Source organism: Arvicanthis niloticus, chromosome 2 (genome assembly GCF_011762505.2).
Source record: "Arvicanthis niloticus isolate mArvNil1 chromosome 2, mArvNil1.pat.X, whole genome shotgun sequence".
Taxonomy (NCBI): Eukaryota; Metazoa; Chordata; class Mammalia; order Rodentia; family Muridae; genus Arvicanthis; species Arvicanthis niloticus.
In genome coordinates this window covers 102,720,695-102,737,257 of record NC_047659.1, presented here as the reverse complement: position 1 = coordinate 102,737,257, position 16,563 = coordinate 102,720,695, and the positions used below count along the sequence as shown (strand labels likewise).

The window sequence follows — 16,563 nt, the reverse complement described above, 5'->3', positions numbered from 1 at the left end:
TTGCCTACCTCAGCACCACACTGAAGCCCCTCACCATGCCCACTGTTCAGATTTCAGAAGTGGATATGCCTGTTGAAAGCGTCGAGACACACAGCCCAACAGGTGAGCAATAGAAAGGGTCTCCTGCTAGAGGCCCACTGGGTGACAGCTGTGTTTTAACCTGTGACTTCTTCTCTATGTCTATAAAATCCACATGGACCAAAAGCTTTTTAAAAAACTAAAAGGAAAGACTTTAAAATCTCCTACCTCCTCTCCTTCAGTTTTCCTCCTTCAAAGCACCCTGCAACAACATCCTTCCGGAGGAAACAAGCAAATGCATGCAAATTCAAACAAAGCCAAGCAGATGGCCTGCTGCCACCACCTGGAGTGAGTGCAGCTCCTTCTGGTCCTCTTTCTCTCCAGACAAGTGTAGTAGCTCTGTTCCCCCAGTCCCCTCACCAGCGACAGCCACCACTTGACTTCCTGTCTCCACGACTTTGCTCTGAGCACCTCATGGGAGTTGACTCACACAGTACTTATTTTATGACTAGTTTCAACTCAGTGTCAGGCCTCAAGGTTGATGTGGCAGCTTGTTTGCAGCATCCTGCAAGCCCTTAGGTCATGCTGAGCCTGAGCCAGGTACTTTTCTCAGTCCTGTTATATGTGTTAACTTACTCACTATGATCCCACAAGGCAGAGGCTTTTGTAACCCTTTCAGAAAACCGAGGCACAAGAAGCCAGGGTATAAAGCCGAGACCTGAACTTGGAACCTGTGCACTGTTACTCTCAGTAAATCACACGGTGTGTCTCCTCCAGCAAAAAATCATTTTTTATAAATGTGTTACTGGGGAGATAGTAGGTGCCAAAGAGTTGGCCTCAAAGGTAACAAGGCTCAGGTAAACAGCCCATTTTCCTCTTTTCTTCCAAGATTCAAGAGGCCTGAAGCCTGTGCAGGAGGACACCCCACAGTTGATGCGTACACGCAGTGATGTTGGGGTACGTCGCCGTGGCAATGTGAGGACATCCAGTGACCAGCGACGAATCAGACGCCATCGCTTCTCCATCAATGGCCACTTCTATAACCACAAGGTAGAGGGCTCCTGGAGGAAAAACCTCTAGACATCATCACTTCCTGGGGTCTGCCACTTCAGTGCCGTGTGGTCCCTGGGGATGCATCTGGGAAGCTGGACATTTTCAGTTCAGTTTGAGGGTTGTACGTGTCATGGATGCTTCACTGGCTTTTTGAGAGAGATGGAACTTTGGGTGAAGAATAGTTTGCATTAGGTGTGGGAGGTTTCGGTGCCTGTATAAAGCAGACTTAGCCTTCAAAGCTTCATGAGCACATCTCATGAAGCCTCCCTTTGCCTCGGCAGGTCATCTGTGTAATTCCTGGTCTCACCCCTGGCCTCCATAGCACCCGGCACCCTGTGCTTCTTCCCCCCCCCCCCCCCCCCCACTTGGAGTGAGAAGCAAAGATCCTCACTTCATAATAAGAGCCCTGGGGCTCAATAGTGAAATAGATCTATTTTATGACTTTGCAAAGTCAGTGGCATCCTAGAGAAAAGACAAGAAGACTGGTATGCCATTTGGTAAAGGAGCATTTAACTGAGCCTTAAATTCCTAGTTGGCTGAGTTTAGGGAGGCACAATCTCCTCTGGGTCCAGCATTGCTTCTTCCACAGATTTCCCCTAGTTGGCTGAGTTTAGGGAGGCACAATCTCCTCTGGGTCCAGCATTGCTTCTTCCACAGATTTCCCATCCTACTGGCTCAAGACTCAAACTTTTCTGATTTCTGTTCTGAGGCTTGAATTTCCCCCCTTTTCTGATCCATGGGTTCAGTCATGTAGCTGCCTGTAGATTTTCAACCCCTCAGATGATCTGAGAGTGTTCACTGAGTGAGCACTGGCTCCCAGGTAGAGGAGGCAAGGGCTTAGTGCTGGGCCCTCCTGCTTCTCTGTGTTCTCTGACAAGCTGCAAATGCACCCACTGAAAATGGAGCATAATGGTTTATTCCTTTCTCTGCTGCCATCTGACCCCTCAGCTAATGCTGTTTTTGAGCAAGGCTGCAGGTCTCAGCTCAGCACACTGCCACCTTGGGGACTCCAAACTAGCTACGTCTTCTTTTCTTTCTGCTGCTTAAATCCCACCAGAAGCAAGACCATGGTGGGAAGGTGACCAGAAACCACCTCCTGCACAAGTGCATGGTGGGAGGGTAACCAGAGACTACCTCATGCACAAGTGCATGGTGGAATGCTGTTCTCTCAAGGGAAGCATCTTTGTGAATGTTTTGCTTGTCTAATCTCATCCCCACTCTAATCCTGCTCTTTGGAGCTCAGACTGAACTTCTCAGGGCAGCAGAATGTGAGGTGGCCAAACCCCGAGGGCCACTTCGTCTACATCTAAGGCTGATGCTGACCAGTGTGCCAGGGACTCTCCTCAAGCACATTTTGAGTACGGCTATTGCTGTACCTCTTACTCACTGGGTTTTGATACTCAGTCCTTGTCCCGACTCCTCTCCTAAAGCTAGACCCTTTTGTTGACAGACATCAGTGTTCACGCCAGCCTATGGCTCTGTCACCAATGTCCGCATCAACAGCACCATGACTACTCCGCAGGTCCTGAAGCTGCTGCTCAACAAGTTTAAGGCAAGTTCTCTCCAAGGGCAGTGAGCCTCAGTGCTCTCAGGCTGAGGGGGCGGGGTAGAGCTGGCCAGTTTCCCCACTCTTCTACCTCCCATGATTCATTGCTAGTGAATGGTGCCATCCACAGCGAACAGACCTTCCCTCCCCAATTAACATCATCAAGCTAACTCTCACAGGCCAACAGACTGGAGACACCTGTCTGTGAAGCTCCTTTCCCAGTGATTCTAGATTGTGCCAAGATGACAATTTAAAAACACCAAGTATGGGGGTAGGGGTGGCTGGTGAGATGGCTCAGTGGTTAAGAGCACTGACTGCTCTTCCAGAGGTCCTGAGTTCAATTCCCAGCAACCACATGGTGGCTCACAACCATCTGCAATGAGATCTGATGCCCACTTCTGGTGTGTCTGAAGAGCACAACAGTGTGCTCTTACATACATTAAATAAATAAATAAATAATCAAATAAATAAATATTAAAACAACCCACCACACATTATTTATTCACATTTTTATTTTGAGGTGAGACCTCACTATGTTGCCCAGATTGGTGTCAAACCCCTGGGCTCGAGTGCCTTCAGCCTCCTGTCTGACTGAAACTATAGGTATTATCTCAGCTAATATTATTTTTCCCCCAAACAGTTTTATTTTTATCTATATGTTTTTGGGGTTGTTGTTGTTGTTCTGCTAGGACTCAAATCCAAGTCCTCACACTGAGCCACAACGTCCTCAGCTCTCGGATTCCTGTGTTCATAATTTTTTATTATTTGTGTATGTGTATGTTCAGGTGCACGTGCCTCAGGGCATACGCAGAAGGCAGGGGAACTCTGTAGAGTTGATTCCCTGTCAGGCTGGCAGGCTTGCACCCTTGCCTGGTTAGCCGTCTCATTGACTTGAGTAGTCTTATTTTCTATGGAAGCCAGTGCAACCTAGGGCTCAAGGCTCTGAGTTTGAGCCCTCCTGCCAGATGGTTGAGTGGGACAAGTTGCCTTAGCCTCTCTGGGCTCCAGCTGTCTTATGTGTAGAAGGCAGGTGGTGCCCATGTGTTATGGGATGTTATAGTGTGAGATAAGTGAACACATGTTAAGTATGTGGGCTTTACATTCCAGTATGTGTTAACTACTCCAGTCCAAAAGCTTGAAATCTGAAATGCACCAACCTCAGAAACTTGAGCAATGGTGTGGCTCAGCCACCATCTCAGGTCTCAGCTTTTTGTAGAAGAGATTAGGTGGCAAAGCTTTTGCCATAATTTTCAAACCTGAAAAACTAAAACCTGAAATCCGTCTTCTCCTGAATATTGCAGATGAAGGATGCTATTACCTGGCATGATTGATAGCTCCCTGTCTGCTGCTTAAGCTCCTTGGTCGTAACTAAAAGGCCCTTCACTTTGCAGAAGCCTAGAGTCTGCTCTGCACTGTGGAGGCAGAGGGGATGGCTCAGGACTGGGGTGTTTTACTGAGTTTCTTTTGCTCCTGATTCAGATTGAGAATTCTGCAGAGGAGTTTGCGTTGTATGTGGTCCACACCAGTGGGGGTAAGTCTGAAGAGCACACAGTACACTTCAAATCCTCCAGCTAACTCAAAATGGCAAGTTTAACAAACAACAACAAAACCCTCTATTCTGTTGTTAAGAGTTCCTAAAATTCCAAGTGTTGTTTGTCCCCAAGCCTGGTGGGCTTTTGTGACATGTGCCCCAGGGGAATGCCATGTGGACAACAATAGTAAGTCCCCGAACTTAATTGCCTATTAGGAAATGAACTGGGTTTTCTCTAGAGGTAGGTGCCTCATTTTTCCCAAGTGGCATCTTCCAGAAGGTCTGAGGCATGGTATTGTGTGTGTGTGTGTGGGGGGGGTACTTTTAACAATAGATGTTGAATAATTTGTCCTAACATAGTCTGACTTGTGCAGCTGCATCTCCTGAGGCACCTGGCCCACTTTGACCCCTGAATTGGCCACCACTTTTGGGGAGGAATGTCTTGGGCTGAGCTCAGGCTATCCTGGTTGTGTTTCAGAAAAACAAAAGCTGAAGAACTCCGACTACCCCCTGATCGCCCGCATCCTCCAGGGCCCATGTGAACAGATCTCCAAAGTTTTCCTGATGGAGAAGGACCAAGTGGAGGAGGTCACTTATGATGTGAGCCCCTTTGTTTGGTGGTCTTTCCTCAGCAGTAGGGGTGGGAAGTGACAGTGTGGGCGGAGACCTCCTGGGCTTCAGAACGTCCCCTATGGCCATTCTTTAATGCCAGGTTCTTTTGATACCAGTTGAGGATAGGCCCTGTGGGGATTGTTAGAGGAATAACTTTCTTGAGCCTCCCAAGAGTGCTGGGGCTCTGAGGACCTCGGGAGGATGCTCTTCACACCAAGAACTCAACAGCGGGTTTCTTTTCTCAGGTGTTAGTTCATACAGTAACATGCATCCCCAAATCCAAATACCTTATATATAACATTCATGATTTTTCTCATGATTCCACTATCTGGTAGCAGCAGCCCTGTGTCAGACTCTGGGTGAGTTTGTATCTTATTCAGACCCCGGCTGAAGAGCAGTGACTTCCTGGGCAGGTGGCTGGAACATTTAAAAAAAAAAAACAAAAAAAAAAAAAAAAAAAAAAACCTAGTACAGCGGTTGAGAGATGGCTCAGTGGGTAAAGAGTTACACATGTGTGAGGACCTGAGTTCAAATCCCAGGATCTATGTAGTATATATATGATATAGTAGTGTGCATCTGTAATGTCAGTGCTCTAGTGAGATGGGAGGTGGAGGCAGGAGACACCCTAGGAGTCCCCTCTCTCAGGCCACAAGCCTGACACATGCAGTGGCAAACAGCAAAGAGACTGTGTCTCAAACAAGGTGAAAGATAAGGTTTCCTTCTGACCTGCACACCAAGGTGCATGCAAGTACTTGAGTGCCTGCCTTAATACACATGTACACATACACATGTACATGCACACACGTTACACACACACATAATAAATCTGGAAACCATTTTTTAAAACAAGAAACTAGTCCTAACCATGGAAATGTATCTGAAGCCTCCGCTCAGATTTAGCGTGTGAAGTCTGCAGGGACTCCAGTGGCCTCCGAAAGCCACCCAGTGACACTCAGCACTGGTAGGGTAGAGGACCACCCTTAGACAAGTGGAGAGAGTAGGTCTAGGTCCCCGTTGGGAAGGGAAAGAGAAAGACTTTCTTCAACTCTCCAGAGCCAGTCACTTCGATGAGGCAAGTACCAATTTGGATGTTCAGAGACTGGGGACTTGAAGCTGGGCTATGATGATTCTTCACATTCCCTCTGGGTAGACAGAAGCAGATTATTAAAGGCCTTTTTTTTTTGGTCTTTGTTTTGTTGCAGCTTTGGGGATGGAACCTAGAGCCCACCTCCACCCTCCCAACCCCAGGAAGGAACCTAGAACCCCCCATCCCCTATCCCCAAGAGAGAACCTAGAGCCCCCCCATCCCCTATCCCCAAGAGAGAACCTAGAGCCCCTCCCCCATCCCCTATCCCCAAGAAAGAACCTAGAGTTCATCAGCTACACTCCCAGCCCCAGGAGCTCTTCCTCTGGCTCTGAATCCTTGTATGAAGGGAAACACTTCGCTTCTGTTTGAAGTCACTAGAGCTGTGGATCACAACGAAAGGGAAACTGAGAACTAATAAGATGGAGTCATGTAAACCTCCTCATGCAGGTGTGACCTAGCCTGGGATACAGAGGCCTGGCCCTTGTCTGAGGAAATCCTGGGTTAGTGGGAAAATAGGTTTCTGATGGCTTTGTGCCTTGAGGAGATCAATAGCAAAGAACTTTTATAACAATGGGATTTGCTCACCCTCCCCAGGTGGCCCAGTATATAAAGTTCGAGATGCCAGTCCTTAAAAGCTTCATTCAGAAACTCCAGGAGGAAGAAGACCGGGAAGTGGAGAAGTTGATGCACAAGTGAGCATGGTGTCTGGGTGCAGGCTGATTTCAGGGCCCCAGTGAGAAGCGCCACTGTTGAACTGGCTAGTGGGGACTGGTGCTGGGGCAGAGGGGTACCCACTGACAGTCCCAGATCTCAGACAGGGACATAGACACTGGTTTTCTGTTTGCTGCTTCTTGTGTTAGCTGCTTATTTGAATATGAGATATCAAAATATCTTTTATGAAACTCTGGGAAAGAATGTGTTGGCTTAAGATCTCTTTGGAATCTGGATTTAGGGACAGGGAGTTCACTTTCTCCTGCATACCAGTCTATTGTCTGTTCTGTAACCAAACACTTGTGGCTGGGTAATTTAAAAAGAAAAGAGGTTTATTTAGCACATAATGAAACTTGCGCTCACAGTTCAAGAGCACACACAGGCCATATCTGCTTGGCTCTGGTGAGGGCCTTATGGCAGATGGTAAGACCGTGATAACCACATATGTATGAGACAGGAAGCTCTCCAAGAGAGGGGCTTGGGCTGAGCTTTTTAGAACAACTTGTTATTTTAAGAACTAACTGGAGTCTTGTGAGCCTATACTAATTTGACTATTACCAGACATCCCTACATGGGCACCAGGCTCCAAACACACGAACCTTTAGAAGTCACGTTCAAAGGATGGCATGGTGCTGTCTCAGCCACGTGACTAGACTCCCAGCAGGAAGCTGGCTTTCCTTCAGACAAGGTTCAGAGTCTGAGGTTATTTGAGGACAAAGTATGGAGGTCATTTAAGGGTTAGCACAGGTCCTGGGACACATGACAAAGGAGTTCAGGCAAAGAATGCTAAGACACAGAAGCTCTGGGAATCTTAGGAAGGTGTCTGCATCATGGTGACTGCCTGAGCTGCCCACTCTAAAACTGTTTTCCATCCTCCCTTCCTTTAGATGTGTCTCTTCTGGAAATTTCCTTTGGGTTCAAGCAAAGCTTCTTTCTGGAGAGGAATTGATATTTCATTTTAATCACAGAATAGGCCTTCTTTTGTGGATAGACTAGAAAGCTGTTAATCTGGTTCTGGAGAATAAATCCAAATCGATCTTTGCTGCTCTCAGTAATTAGTGTGGCAGTAGCTTTTGCTGAGTATAGCTTTTGCTATGCAGTGTAAGCTCCAAGCATGAGGAGTATGCCCCCAGGCTCTGTGCCATGATGCCCACTCCAGCATCTGCAGTGCCACCGCTCGTGAGCTTTGTGCAGAAAATGAATTTACCCACTAGATTTGAAGCTGCATCTTCTGTAGTTGTTAGAGCCTCTTCTGCAAAAGCAGGCACTGGTGTAGGCAGGCCCATATGAGGACGCCATTTTGATAGGCTCCCCCAAAAGGTGAAATACTGGTAACTGTGTATGTTCTAGCCTTGATGAAGGTTCACAAGATACCCTGCGTGTGGAGTACTGTGCACAGAACCTCCACAGAATACTGTGCTCAGTATCTCCAGCATAGTAAGCACTCACGGAACCTGGCTCTGCTGCTGTTGGTGACCTCATGTTTCTAATCCCCATTTGCCACACTTTGTAACCAGTATAAAAGAGTCTCATTTGAAATTGACCTCTTTAGTCCCTGCCATCCTGGCATGGGAAGATATGTGAAGTGGGTGGAAGGGCCAATGCTGACAGCTAGAGGCAGGATGGTTGGTTCCAGTGAAGCTTGGGTGGCAGCAAAGGCACAAGAGACATATCGCAGACTACCAGCTACTTCAAGCTGCTTCTGTCCCTAGGTACACTGTGCTCCGGCTAATGATTCGGCAAAGGCTAGAAGAGATAGCAGAGACCCCTGAGACTATCTGAGCCACGGGAATGAAGGCAATCCAGACACTCCAGGGGCCGAGGCTGACCCGAGAAGACCCATGGGAAGCTAGGTATCCTTCCACAGAAACGTTTTCACACGAACCTTGCAGCCAGCACTGCTCCCTACAGTCAGACACAGAAGCAGCAGGCAGCTCCTCATCTCTGGATCCCTGCTCTTTGTCTCATTCTCAAGGACTTTCATCCTAAGGAGGACCCACAGTGTGTATGCTCACCTACCTGAGTGTGTGTATGTGTGCACGCACACATACGCAAGCGTGCATCTGTGCACTTATTATGTCCACATGCTTCCCTGATGTTCTTACATTCGGTTAAATTCCAAGCAGCCAGCAGGTGCCATGAGGTTGGCACACATGCCACTCCTGTGCAGGAAGAACAGGGGAGTGACTGAGGCTTTTTGCCTCTTCCAGTGCCAAAGGCAGCCACACGGATCTGCCATGTTTGATAGGGAAGTGGAGGCTGCAGGCTCACCGTTTGGAATGTCTGAAGGTTTACAGCAGAGATTCTTCTCATTTGCCAAGAAGGATGAGTGACCATGAGATCCTTGGGAATTAGTTAAGTGGCAGCCCCATGCCCTTGGGGCAAGTCCAATGAAATGGAAAAGCTGCTTCACCTTGGGGCAAATGCAATGAGTCTATGAGTTTTTGCACTGGAAAGGTTATCATTGTAGAAAGCACAATTAATGTCCTGTCCTACGCAGACACCTGGAAAGAATGGATTCTGCCTTCGTTCTTGGCTTTGTGGATGCTTCTGGGTTTTTCTGCTCTCTGGCTGCCACTTCAATTCACTCTGACCTGCTCATGTACCTGGGCCAGGTGTGTGCTGGAATAAATGGCACTCAAATGTTTTAAGCACTCGTAGACTGAAGGGAAGGTTATGAGCCACCGGCTGAGATGACAGGTGCCTTTAAGCCTAGCCCACCAATTACATCAGTAAGAGTATGCCCCACATGGAGTCGGAGTGTTGTATTTGAAGTTGCCTGTTTTTCTTTCTAGCTTTTGCACACCTGCAAGCTCCTTTATGTTATACATGGAGATGGATTCCAAGAATGGAGACCTGCCCTGTTGTTCACTCAACATAGGGAGTAGGGAAGCTCTTTGGAGAGTTCCATGAGTGTGGGCAGAGAGGACAGTGCTTGCTTAGCTTTTGAGAGGCCATGCTTCTGATTTTTAGAACCAGCCTCATTGGCAGAAAGGTCAGGGATGACCCTGTATGTCCTCCATTTGGGATGCTGTCATGTAGCTGGTCACCTGTGTGGCTTGCACCATTTGAGGTTGGACAGATGGTTGGGCTTGCTGCTGGTCTCTGAAACTCAACCAAGCAAGATGAGCATCTCTGAGTCTTGCTACAACAGGGTGCTCTTGCCTACCTGTTCTCTAGAAAGCTCTTGAAGCCTAGCAGATGAGGGACTGAGGAGTCCTGACCAGTGTGCAGCAAACCTGTTCCTGTGGAGGAATGTTACTGTCCTTCACCCTCCTCAGAAGGCTCACAGCATTGGTCTCATTGTGGGTTCTCAAACAGGTGGCTTGTGGCCGGCCATTTTGCTGGGTATCACTTAGCAACCTTGTTCTTCTTCCGGGACAGTACAATCCATCATCCCATGAGCAGTGGGGATGGAAACCCAGTGAGTCTTAGTTTCTATCATAGACTCCAAAGACAGAAAAGCACAGAACTGGGGAGTGGGGGATGCAGCTTTCCTTATGAGCATACACTCCAGTAAAACTCTGAACTCACTGGGCAGCTGGGGTGGGGGTTCCTATATTACAGACAAACAACAGCTTTGTGAATGCAAACACTTGAGAAAATTTGATTTGGATAATTTCTCTTCCAGTTTTCTTTATTTTGAATGTTCAGAGCCTGTGTTGATCCACCATTTTCCCTTGGGAGCTTGGGGGTTTCCACGGAGCACACTAACTGGGAAGTTATTTCTGATTTATGAAAGCTCATTGTGATAATGTCAATATGTGACTGTTTCTGGGTGTCAGGTTGCCAGGCTCTCCAAGATAATGGTGTCAAGATAGATGGCTTTTAAAGAATGGGGTTCAGAAAGGGAGTTGGGGTCCATGTTCACTAAACCACCTGGGCACATTCCCTAGAGATTGCTTCTCATGTCCAAAGAACTGGTCAGGAGTTTGAGGAAATTGGCTGGGGATGAAACTCAGTGCTAGAGTATTTCCTTAGTGTGTGTGAAAAGCCAACTTCAATCTCTAGTAACACACACGCACACACACACACACACACACACACACACACAGAAGAAAACAAGCAAGCAAGCAATCAGCTGTGGTGTAGTCCAGTGGTAGAGGGATTACTTAGAATGTTAGGACCTGGTTCCTGACACCTGCCCCAAGCTCCACACTACCCCGTGAACTTTGGAAACCTTTAACATAGCCACAACAGAACAGACCTCTACTGTGGCGACTGGATTTTCTCCCTGGTCTCCCTTCTCCTCAAAGCTTTAAATTCCAAGTCTGATTAGTGTGGGTTTATGTAATTGGGTGCAACGGACCTGAAATCCTGAGAAATAAAAGACTAACACATAAGGCGGTGTGTTGGGGGTGGGGTGGGGGTGCTAATCCAACATGTGAAAAGAGTTTGGACTCTTCCCCTCCCCCACCTCCCACCCCTACCCCCACTCCCACAAAGGTTTACGTTACAAGGTGGCCAAGTGACAGAGAACACCAGCCTCGGTCTGAGTGAGGCGGTGAAATCAAGCACAGGTTCACTTTGTCGGTGACCATTTTAGTGGGGAAGTGATTTCTTAAAGCGGGTGGGGGGGGTGAGTAGGAAAGGGGCCCAAAGCACAAACACCAGCCATGCCTGCGCTGTTGGTGAAGGGCACACTGCTAACACACTGGACAAATGCAGCTGGAGCCGAGGCCGGGGAGAGATGGCCTCAGGACAGTGCTGCAGCCCAAGACTGAAGTGTTGGTCTGAGACATGCTGATGGTTTGGGAAGAAATAGCCACAATCTTCTCCTTTTCTAACTATTTCTAGAAACTTCCAGATAAAGAAATTTTATCATTTTATCCGTGTCATATGATGGTCCTCTAAAATCTGAAAAAACATCTTGGCAAAGATTGTGTTTTGTGGTTTTGAGTGTACATTTGATGTCAGGAGGGTAGATAAAGAAACTGGACAAACAGGGCAAGAAGCATTCAAGAATTGCTGGTGCTTCAAAATGACAGACACAGTAAAGCCTCAGAACAAAACCCAACTTTTAGTTGAAGCTTTGTAACATGGAGAACTTGGGGTTAGGGATACATTTTCAAGAAGGAAATATGTCCAGTAACCAAAGGAGTTTTAATGTCCCACAGGAATAAGCTTTGCCTTGGGTGAGGGAGGAGGCAGGAGGCTGCCCTAGCTTGCTCCCACAGCACTGCCTGTTTTAAAGTTTCTTACTTAGGTTGTTTTCTGTAAAGCCAGGCTTCTGCCGGATGAGAGAGCATCTATAAACCGATGTGACATCCCTTCCTTCAGACATAATTGAAAATGTTCACCATATCTTGGGGCTACACCTCCCTTCCTCCCTCCTACTCCCATTAAACTGAGCACAGAGGTGCTTAAGCTGTGAACTTTCCAGAAGCCCCAATTCCATGCTGCTGGGTTCTGGGGTTACTACTAGTGTTTCTTCAGTTTTCCCTCTTAGTTGGGTGGAATCTATTTTTCCTTTGTCATATTTGCCTATTAGGAATGGTACATGACTTGGTTCAACTGTCAGTTATGAACTGAAAATCAGTGTGCTTAGGTGTCTTACATGATTGGATGGGGCCTCAGTGGGGAGTCATGGTTTTGTAACCTTTTAATGTTTTTGTAATGTACCTGTCTTAGACCTTATTTAAATAAAGCACTTTTAGGACCGAGTCCCTGTGGATTTGTTCTGTGGGTCTTAGGAGGGAAGCTGTGCTTCCTGAGGTTAGTTGTGAGGTGAAGGCTCAGAAACCTTAAGCCTGTTTTCTTCCCCCAGGGTTTACGGTTTGAATGTGCCCAGAATTAGCTATAATGCTCTTAGTCTACTTAGTGTTATGCAACAAAGTAGCGGAGAACAGGAAACTTACAAAGAGCAGCCGGCTTATCTAGTTCAAGTACTGGAGCCTATAAAGTGTACAAGCATGGAGTTAGTGTCTAGTGGTGGCCTGTGGGGAGCCACATGGTAAGACAGAGAAAACATAGTGGAGAGAGCTAGGTTTTATATCTGTTCTGTTTTGGTGGTGGCGGGGATGAACTCTGCCCTGCGCATGCCGAGTACACATGCTGCCACTGAACCTGAGAGCTTGTGTTGACAATTAAACTGCTCCTAAAATATCCCATGATTCCATGTGCTCACTCTACTCATCCGAACAGAGTTCTAATGGCCCAGTTCCCTCCAGGCCCTTCTGCTTCTGGGACCAAGGTTCCAACATGTGAATTTGGGGGATACACTCAAACCACAGTTTCCAATCACAAAACGAGCATGTTTTCCTGTGAGTCTTGAGTTGAGGCCACTGGTGTGGTAGATGAAGCTGGGACCTGCCTCAGAGTGGCAATGAATGTCACCCTGAGGTCACCTCTGGCTCATCAGGATCCTGAATGAATCCATTCTGTCAAGTCCATGAATCTGTTTCTATGCTTTGTTTTCTCAACTGTAAACTAGGGTGTGGAGACCTGACCCTATTTCATTGGTGGTACCTACTTAGTGGTCTCCCGGAGCTTGGCCTTCAGACTAACATCTAAATTCCACTCTGTTGAAGGTGTGAGTGCACTGACTGATGGCAACTGTCAACTTGGTTAGGCTGTGGTCCAGGACTTTTGGTCAAATGCTTGGTGTTGTTATGAAGTGTTTGTTTGTTTTAGATGAAATTAACATTTAAATCAGTAAACTTTGAGTAGATTACCCTCCACAGTGAGGGTGGGCCTCATGAAAGCAATTGGAGGTCTTAGGAAAAACAGAGTCTCCATGGAAGAAGTTCTGCTTCTAACCTGTACTATACTTCCAACTCAAACTTTAACCTTGGCTGCATAAGTAAGTTCTTTCTTCCTTCCTTCCTTTCTTCCTTCCTTTCTTCCTTCCTTTCTTTCTTCCCTTTCTTTCTTCCCTCCTTTCTTTCTTTCTTTCTTTCTTTCTTTCTTTCTTTCTTTCCTCCCTTCCCTCTTTCTTTCTTTCTTTCTTTCTTTCTTTCTTTCTTTCTTTCTTTTTTTTTATAGGTTTTTTTGAGACAGGGTTTCTCTGTGTAGCCCTGGCTGTCCTGGAACTCACTCTGTAGACCAGGCTGTCCTGGAACTCAGAAATCCGCCTGCCTCTGCCTCCCAAGTGCTGGGGTTAAAGGCGTGCGCCACCACTGCCAGCATAAGCAAGTTTCTTAAAAACAATTTCTCCATTTGTGTGTGTGTGTGTAAATATAGTCATTTTATTTGTTTATAATCCCACAAATTTCCCAAAGGCAGACTTGAATTTGCCATGTGCAATACAGAGGATGAGTGAATGCAGTGGCTGTAGACACGGCAAACATGGCCTGCCATCCCTGTTTCCCTGTCCCTCTGTCCTGTTCCAACTCTCAACGTTGGCCTGCATCTTAGTCATCTGATAGCTTGTGAATTCTACATACACATACACACTCACACACACATACAATACATACATACAATACACACACACACACACACACACACACACACACACACACACGATTTCTCTGGAGATCCCTGACTAATGCAAAGGAAGAAAATGGTTGGGTTATAAGCTTGAACACACAGTCAACAGTTGTCTTCCTGGAAACCTGGCCATGAAGGATAAATAATTACCATAATTTGTTCCCTAGAACAAGAAAACAACCAAGACAAGATTTTAATGATGTTCCCAAAATGTGGCAGACTTTTATACTGCATGTCACAGAGATGTTGGTGACATAGACAAAAGACAAATGGGGTCCAGGCAGGCAGTAGGCCTCAGGATGCATAGATTACCCAGCAAACATTAGCAAGCTGTAAGGGAACTGGCAGTTGGTGCTGTACTTTGTGGAAATGGGTCTGATTTAGTGCTGTCTGTTTCACACGCTACAGCTCTCACTAGGTGGAGTACAAGACTCTATCTGCAGGTCTGTGATGCTCCTGAGCGAGTTACTGTGATGCTTGAGTATAAACAAACACTACTCAAACGCGAACTTGAGTAAAATAACCCTTGCTACCTTTCCTATAAAGTGATTCAAAACGAAGACATGTGCCCCCTAAAACTGTCATTGCTTATGATTCAAAAACACATGTAAGTTACACATGTATACACTCACTCTGTATAAGTTACACATTACTAATACATACTTTATAAATGTGCAAGTCAACTTTACAGGTTTTAAAACTGAAGGCACGCTGGTAGGAGCTATACAGGAAACCAGCAGCCATGCCTAGCATCCTAGTCATCGGTGAGTGAACACGACTTTTATCAATTATACCTCAATGAAAGTGATTTGATATCCAGCATGAAATGTTTGCCACGGTAAGATTAATTAACACATTCATCATTGTGCAGTTACCATGTCGAATGTATCAGGGCTGGGTTAGAAGGACACTTCAGCTCTACTTTCCTGGAAAATTTCAAGTAAACAATACAGTATTGACAACCACACTCACTACACTGAGTTCTAGAGTGGATTCACTTGTTAACATACCAGTTAATTTTATGTGTATGGGCATTTTATCTGCATCTATATATGTATATCATGTGCATGTCTGGTGCTTTCAGAGGCCAGTAAAGGGCGCTGGATCCTCTGAAAGTAGAGTTACAGATGTCTGTGAGCTGTGGTGTTGGTGGGAATCCAACCCAGATCCTTTGGAAGGGCAGCCATTGCTCTTAACCACGGAGCCATCTCTCCTGTCTTGGTTCGTCTTCTAAATGATGGGTTTTTTGGGAAGTGACACTAATAAGCATGTGCAACAAAAGCAAATACCTGGAATTATGTGAGACTACATGGGCTGAAAAACTTCTCCACAGAGAAGTAAAAGGACACCCCACAGGATGAAGGAGACTTGGCAAAACATGTATCTGGTAAGAGGTCAGTACCCCAAGTGTCACTCCACAACTCATGACTCTGAATGTCCCCTGCCAGTCACCAAGCCCCTCTGAGTTGTCATAGTCCCCCCTACCCACACCTACATGACACCCTGGGGTCAGCAGCAACAAGGCAGAGCACTCCAGGGTTCTGGGAGGATAACTGGTACCAAAATTGGGGCAGCATGAACAGGACAGCATGGGTGTGCCCAACTAATGGAAGATAATTATGTCTCAGAGATGTCTAGGGTATAATTTTGGGAAGAAACTTTCGAGAACTCCCACACATACCATATAACTGCCTGGAACATTCTCTAATCCAAAATGATCCTAGGTAAAGATCCTAAAGATAAGGACTATATATGAAAAATATAATTTTGGTTAAAGTTCTTTAATCAGATTTTGGCAAGAACACAAATGAAGTCATGTGGTCCAAAGCTCTTGAACAAAGAAGACCAGAACATCTATGATCCATTTAAAAAAAAAAAAAAACCAGAATGTAAAGACTGAATTTAAAATGCTCATAACAGGCTAGAGATAAATCAGAGTTAATATTAGATGATTTTTCAAGGTCATTAAAACAATGAGAGTATATGAAATATTATATTTCTAGGTATAGACTTTAATAAAAGATTAGAAAATAAAATTGAAAAACGGGAAGGTATACTTTATCCATAGGTTAGAAATGTTGCAGGCTTCCTACATTTATCTGTAGACTCAGGTAATCTCAATACATCAAGTAGGTTTTTCGTGGCGTTTAGAATAATGGTTCAACTAAAATTAAACTATAAACATAAATGTTATTCAACCATTGCAAGCATAATATAAAAATTGATGTTAGAATATTGTGCCGGTGAGCTTTAACTGTTAACCTGACACATCTTAGAGTTATCTGAAAGGACGGCATCAACGGAGGAATTGCTTGGATCAGATGATCCACGGTTGTGTCCGTTCAGGGTTGTTCTGACTGTTAATTGTGTAGGAGGGCCCGCCCACTGTGGGTGGTACCATCCCTAGACAAGTTGTCCTGAGCTGTATAAGAAAGGTAGCTGAAAATAAAGCGGCTTCTGAGCCAGCTGGTAAGCAGCTTTCTCCTTTCCTGCTGATTCCTTTGGTCAGAAATGGTGCGCTATGCGATGGCAAGCAGGGCTGCCTTCACGATCTGACCTCGGGCTCCTGTCTTG

The 16,563-nt window shown here is 46.0% G+C and overlaps 1 protein-coding gene across 3 annotated transcripts in view; it reads left to right on the top strand.

Moving 5' to 3' along the window:
* Positions 1-12,222, top strand: part of Rassf2 (Ras association domain family member 2) — a 35,187-nt gene extending 22,965 nt beyond the window's left edge. For all 3 annotated transcript variants that reach the window (XM_034495776.2, XM_034495777.2, XM_034495778.2), the window contains exons 5-11: positions 14-102; positions 908-1,068; positions 2,522-2,623; positions 4,097-4,148; positions 4,627-4,748; positions 6,442-6,539; positions 8,271-12,222. In XM_034495776.2, the coding sequence (XP_034351667.1) occupies positions 14-102; positions 908-1,068; positions 2,522-2,623; positions 4,097-4,148; positions 4,627-4,748; positions 6,442-6,539; positions 8,271-8,340 (694 nt within the window). In that variant the 3' untranslated portion in view covers positions 8,341-12,222. The remainder of the gene's footprint in view (positions 1-13; positions 103-907; positions 1,069-2,521; positions 2,624-4,096; positions 4,149-4,626; positions 4,749-6,441; positions 6,540-8,270) is intronic.
* The last annotated feature ends 4,341 nt before the right edge of the window (positions 12,223-16,563 follow it).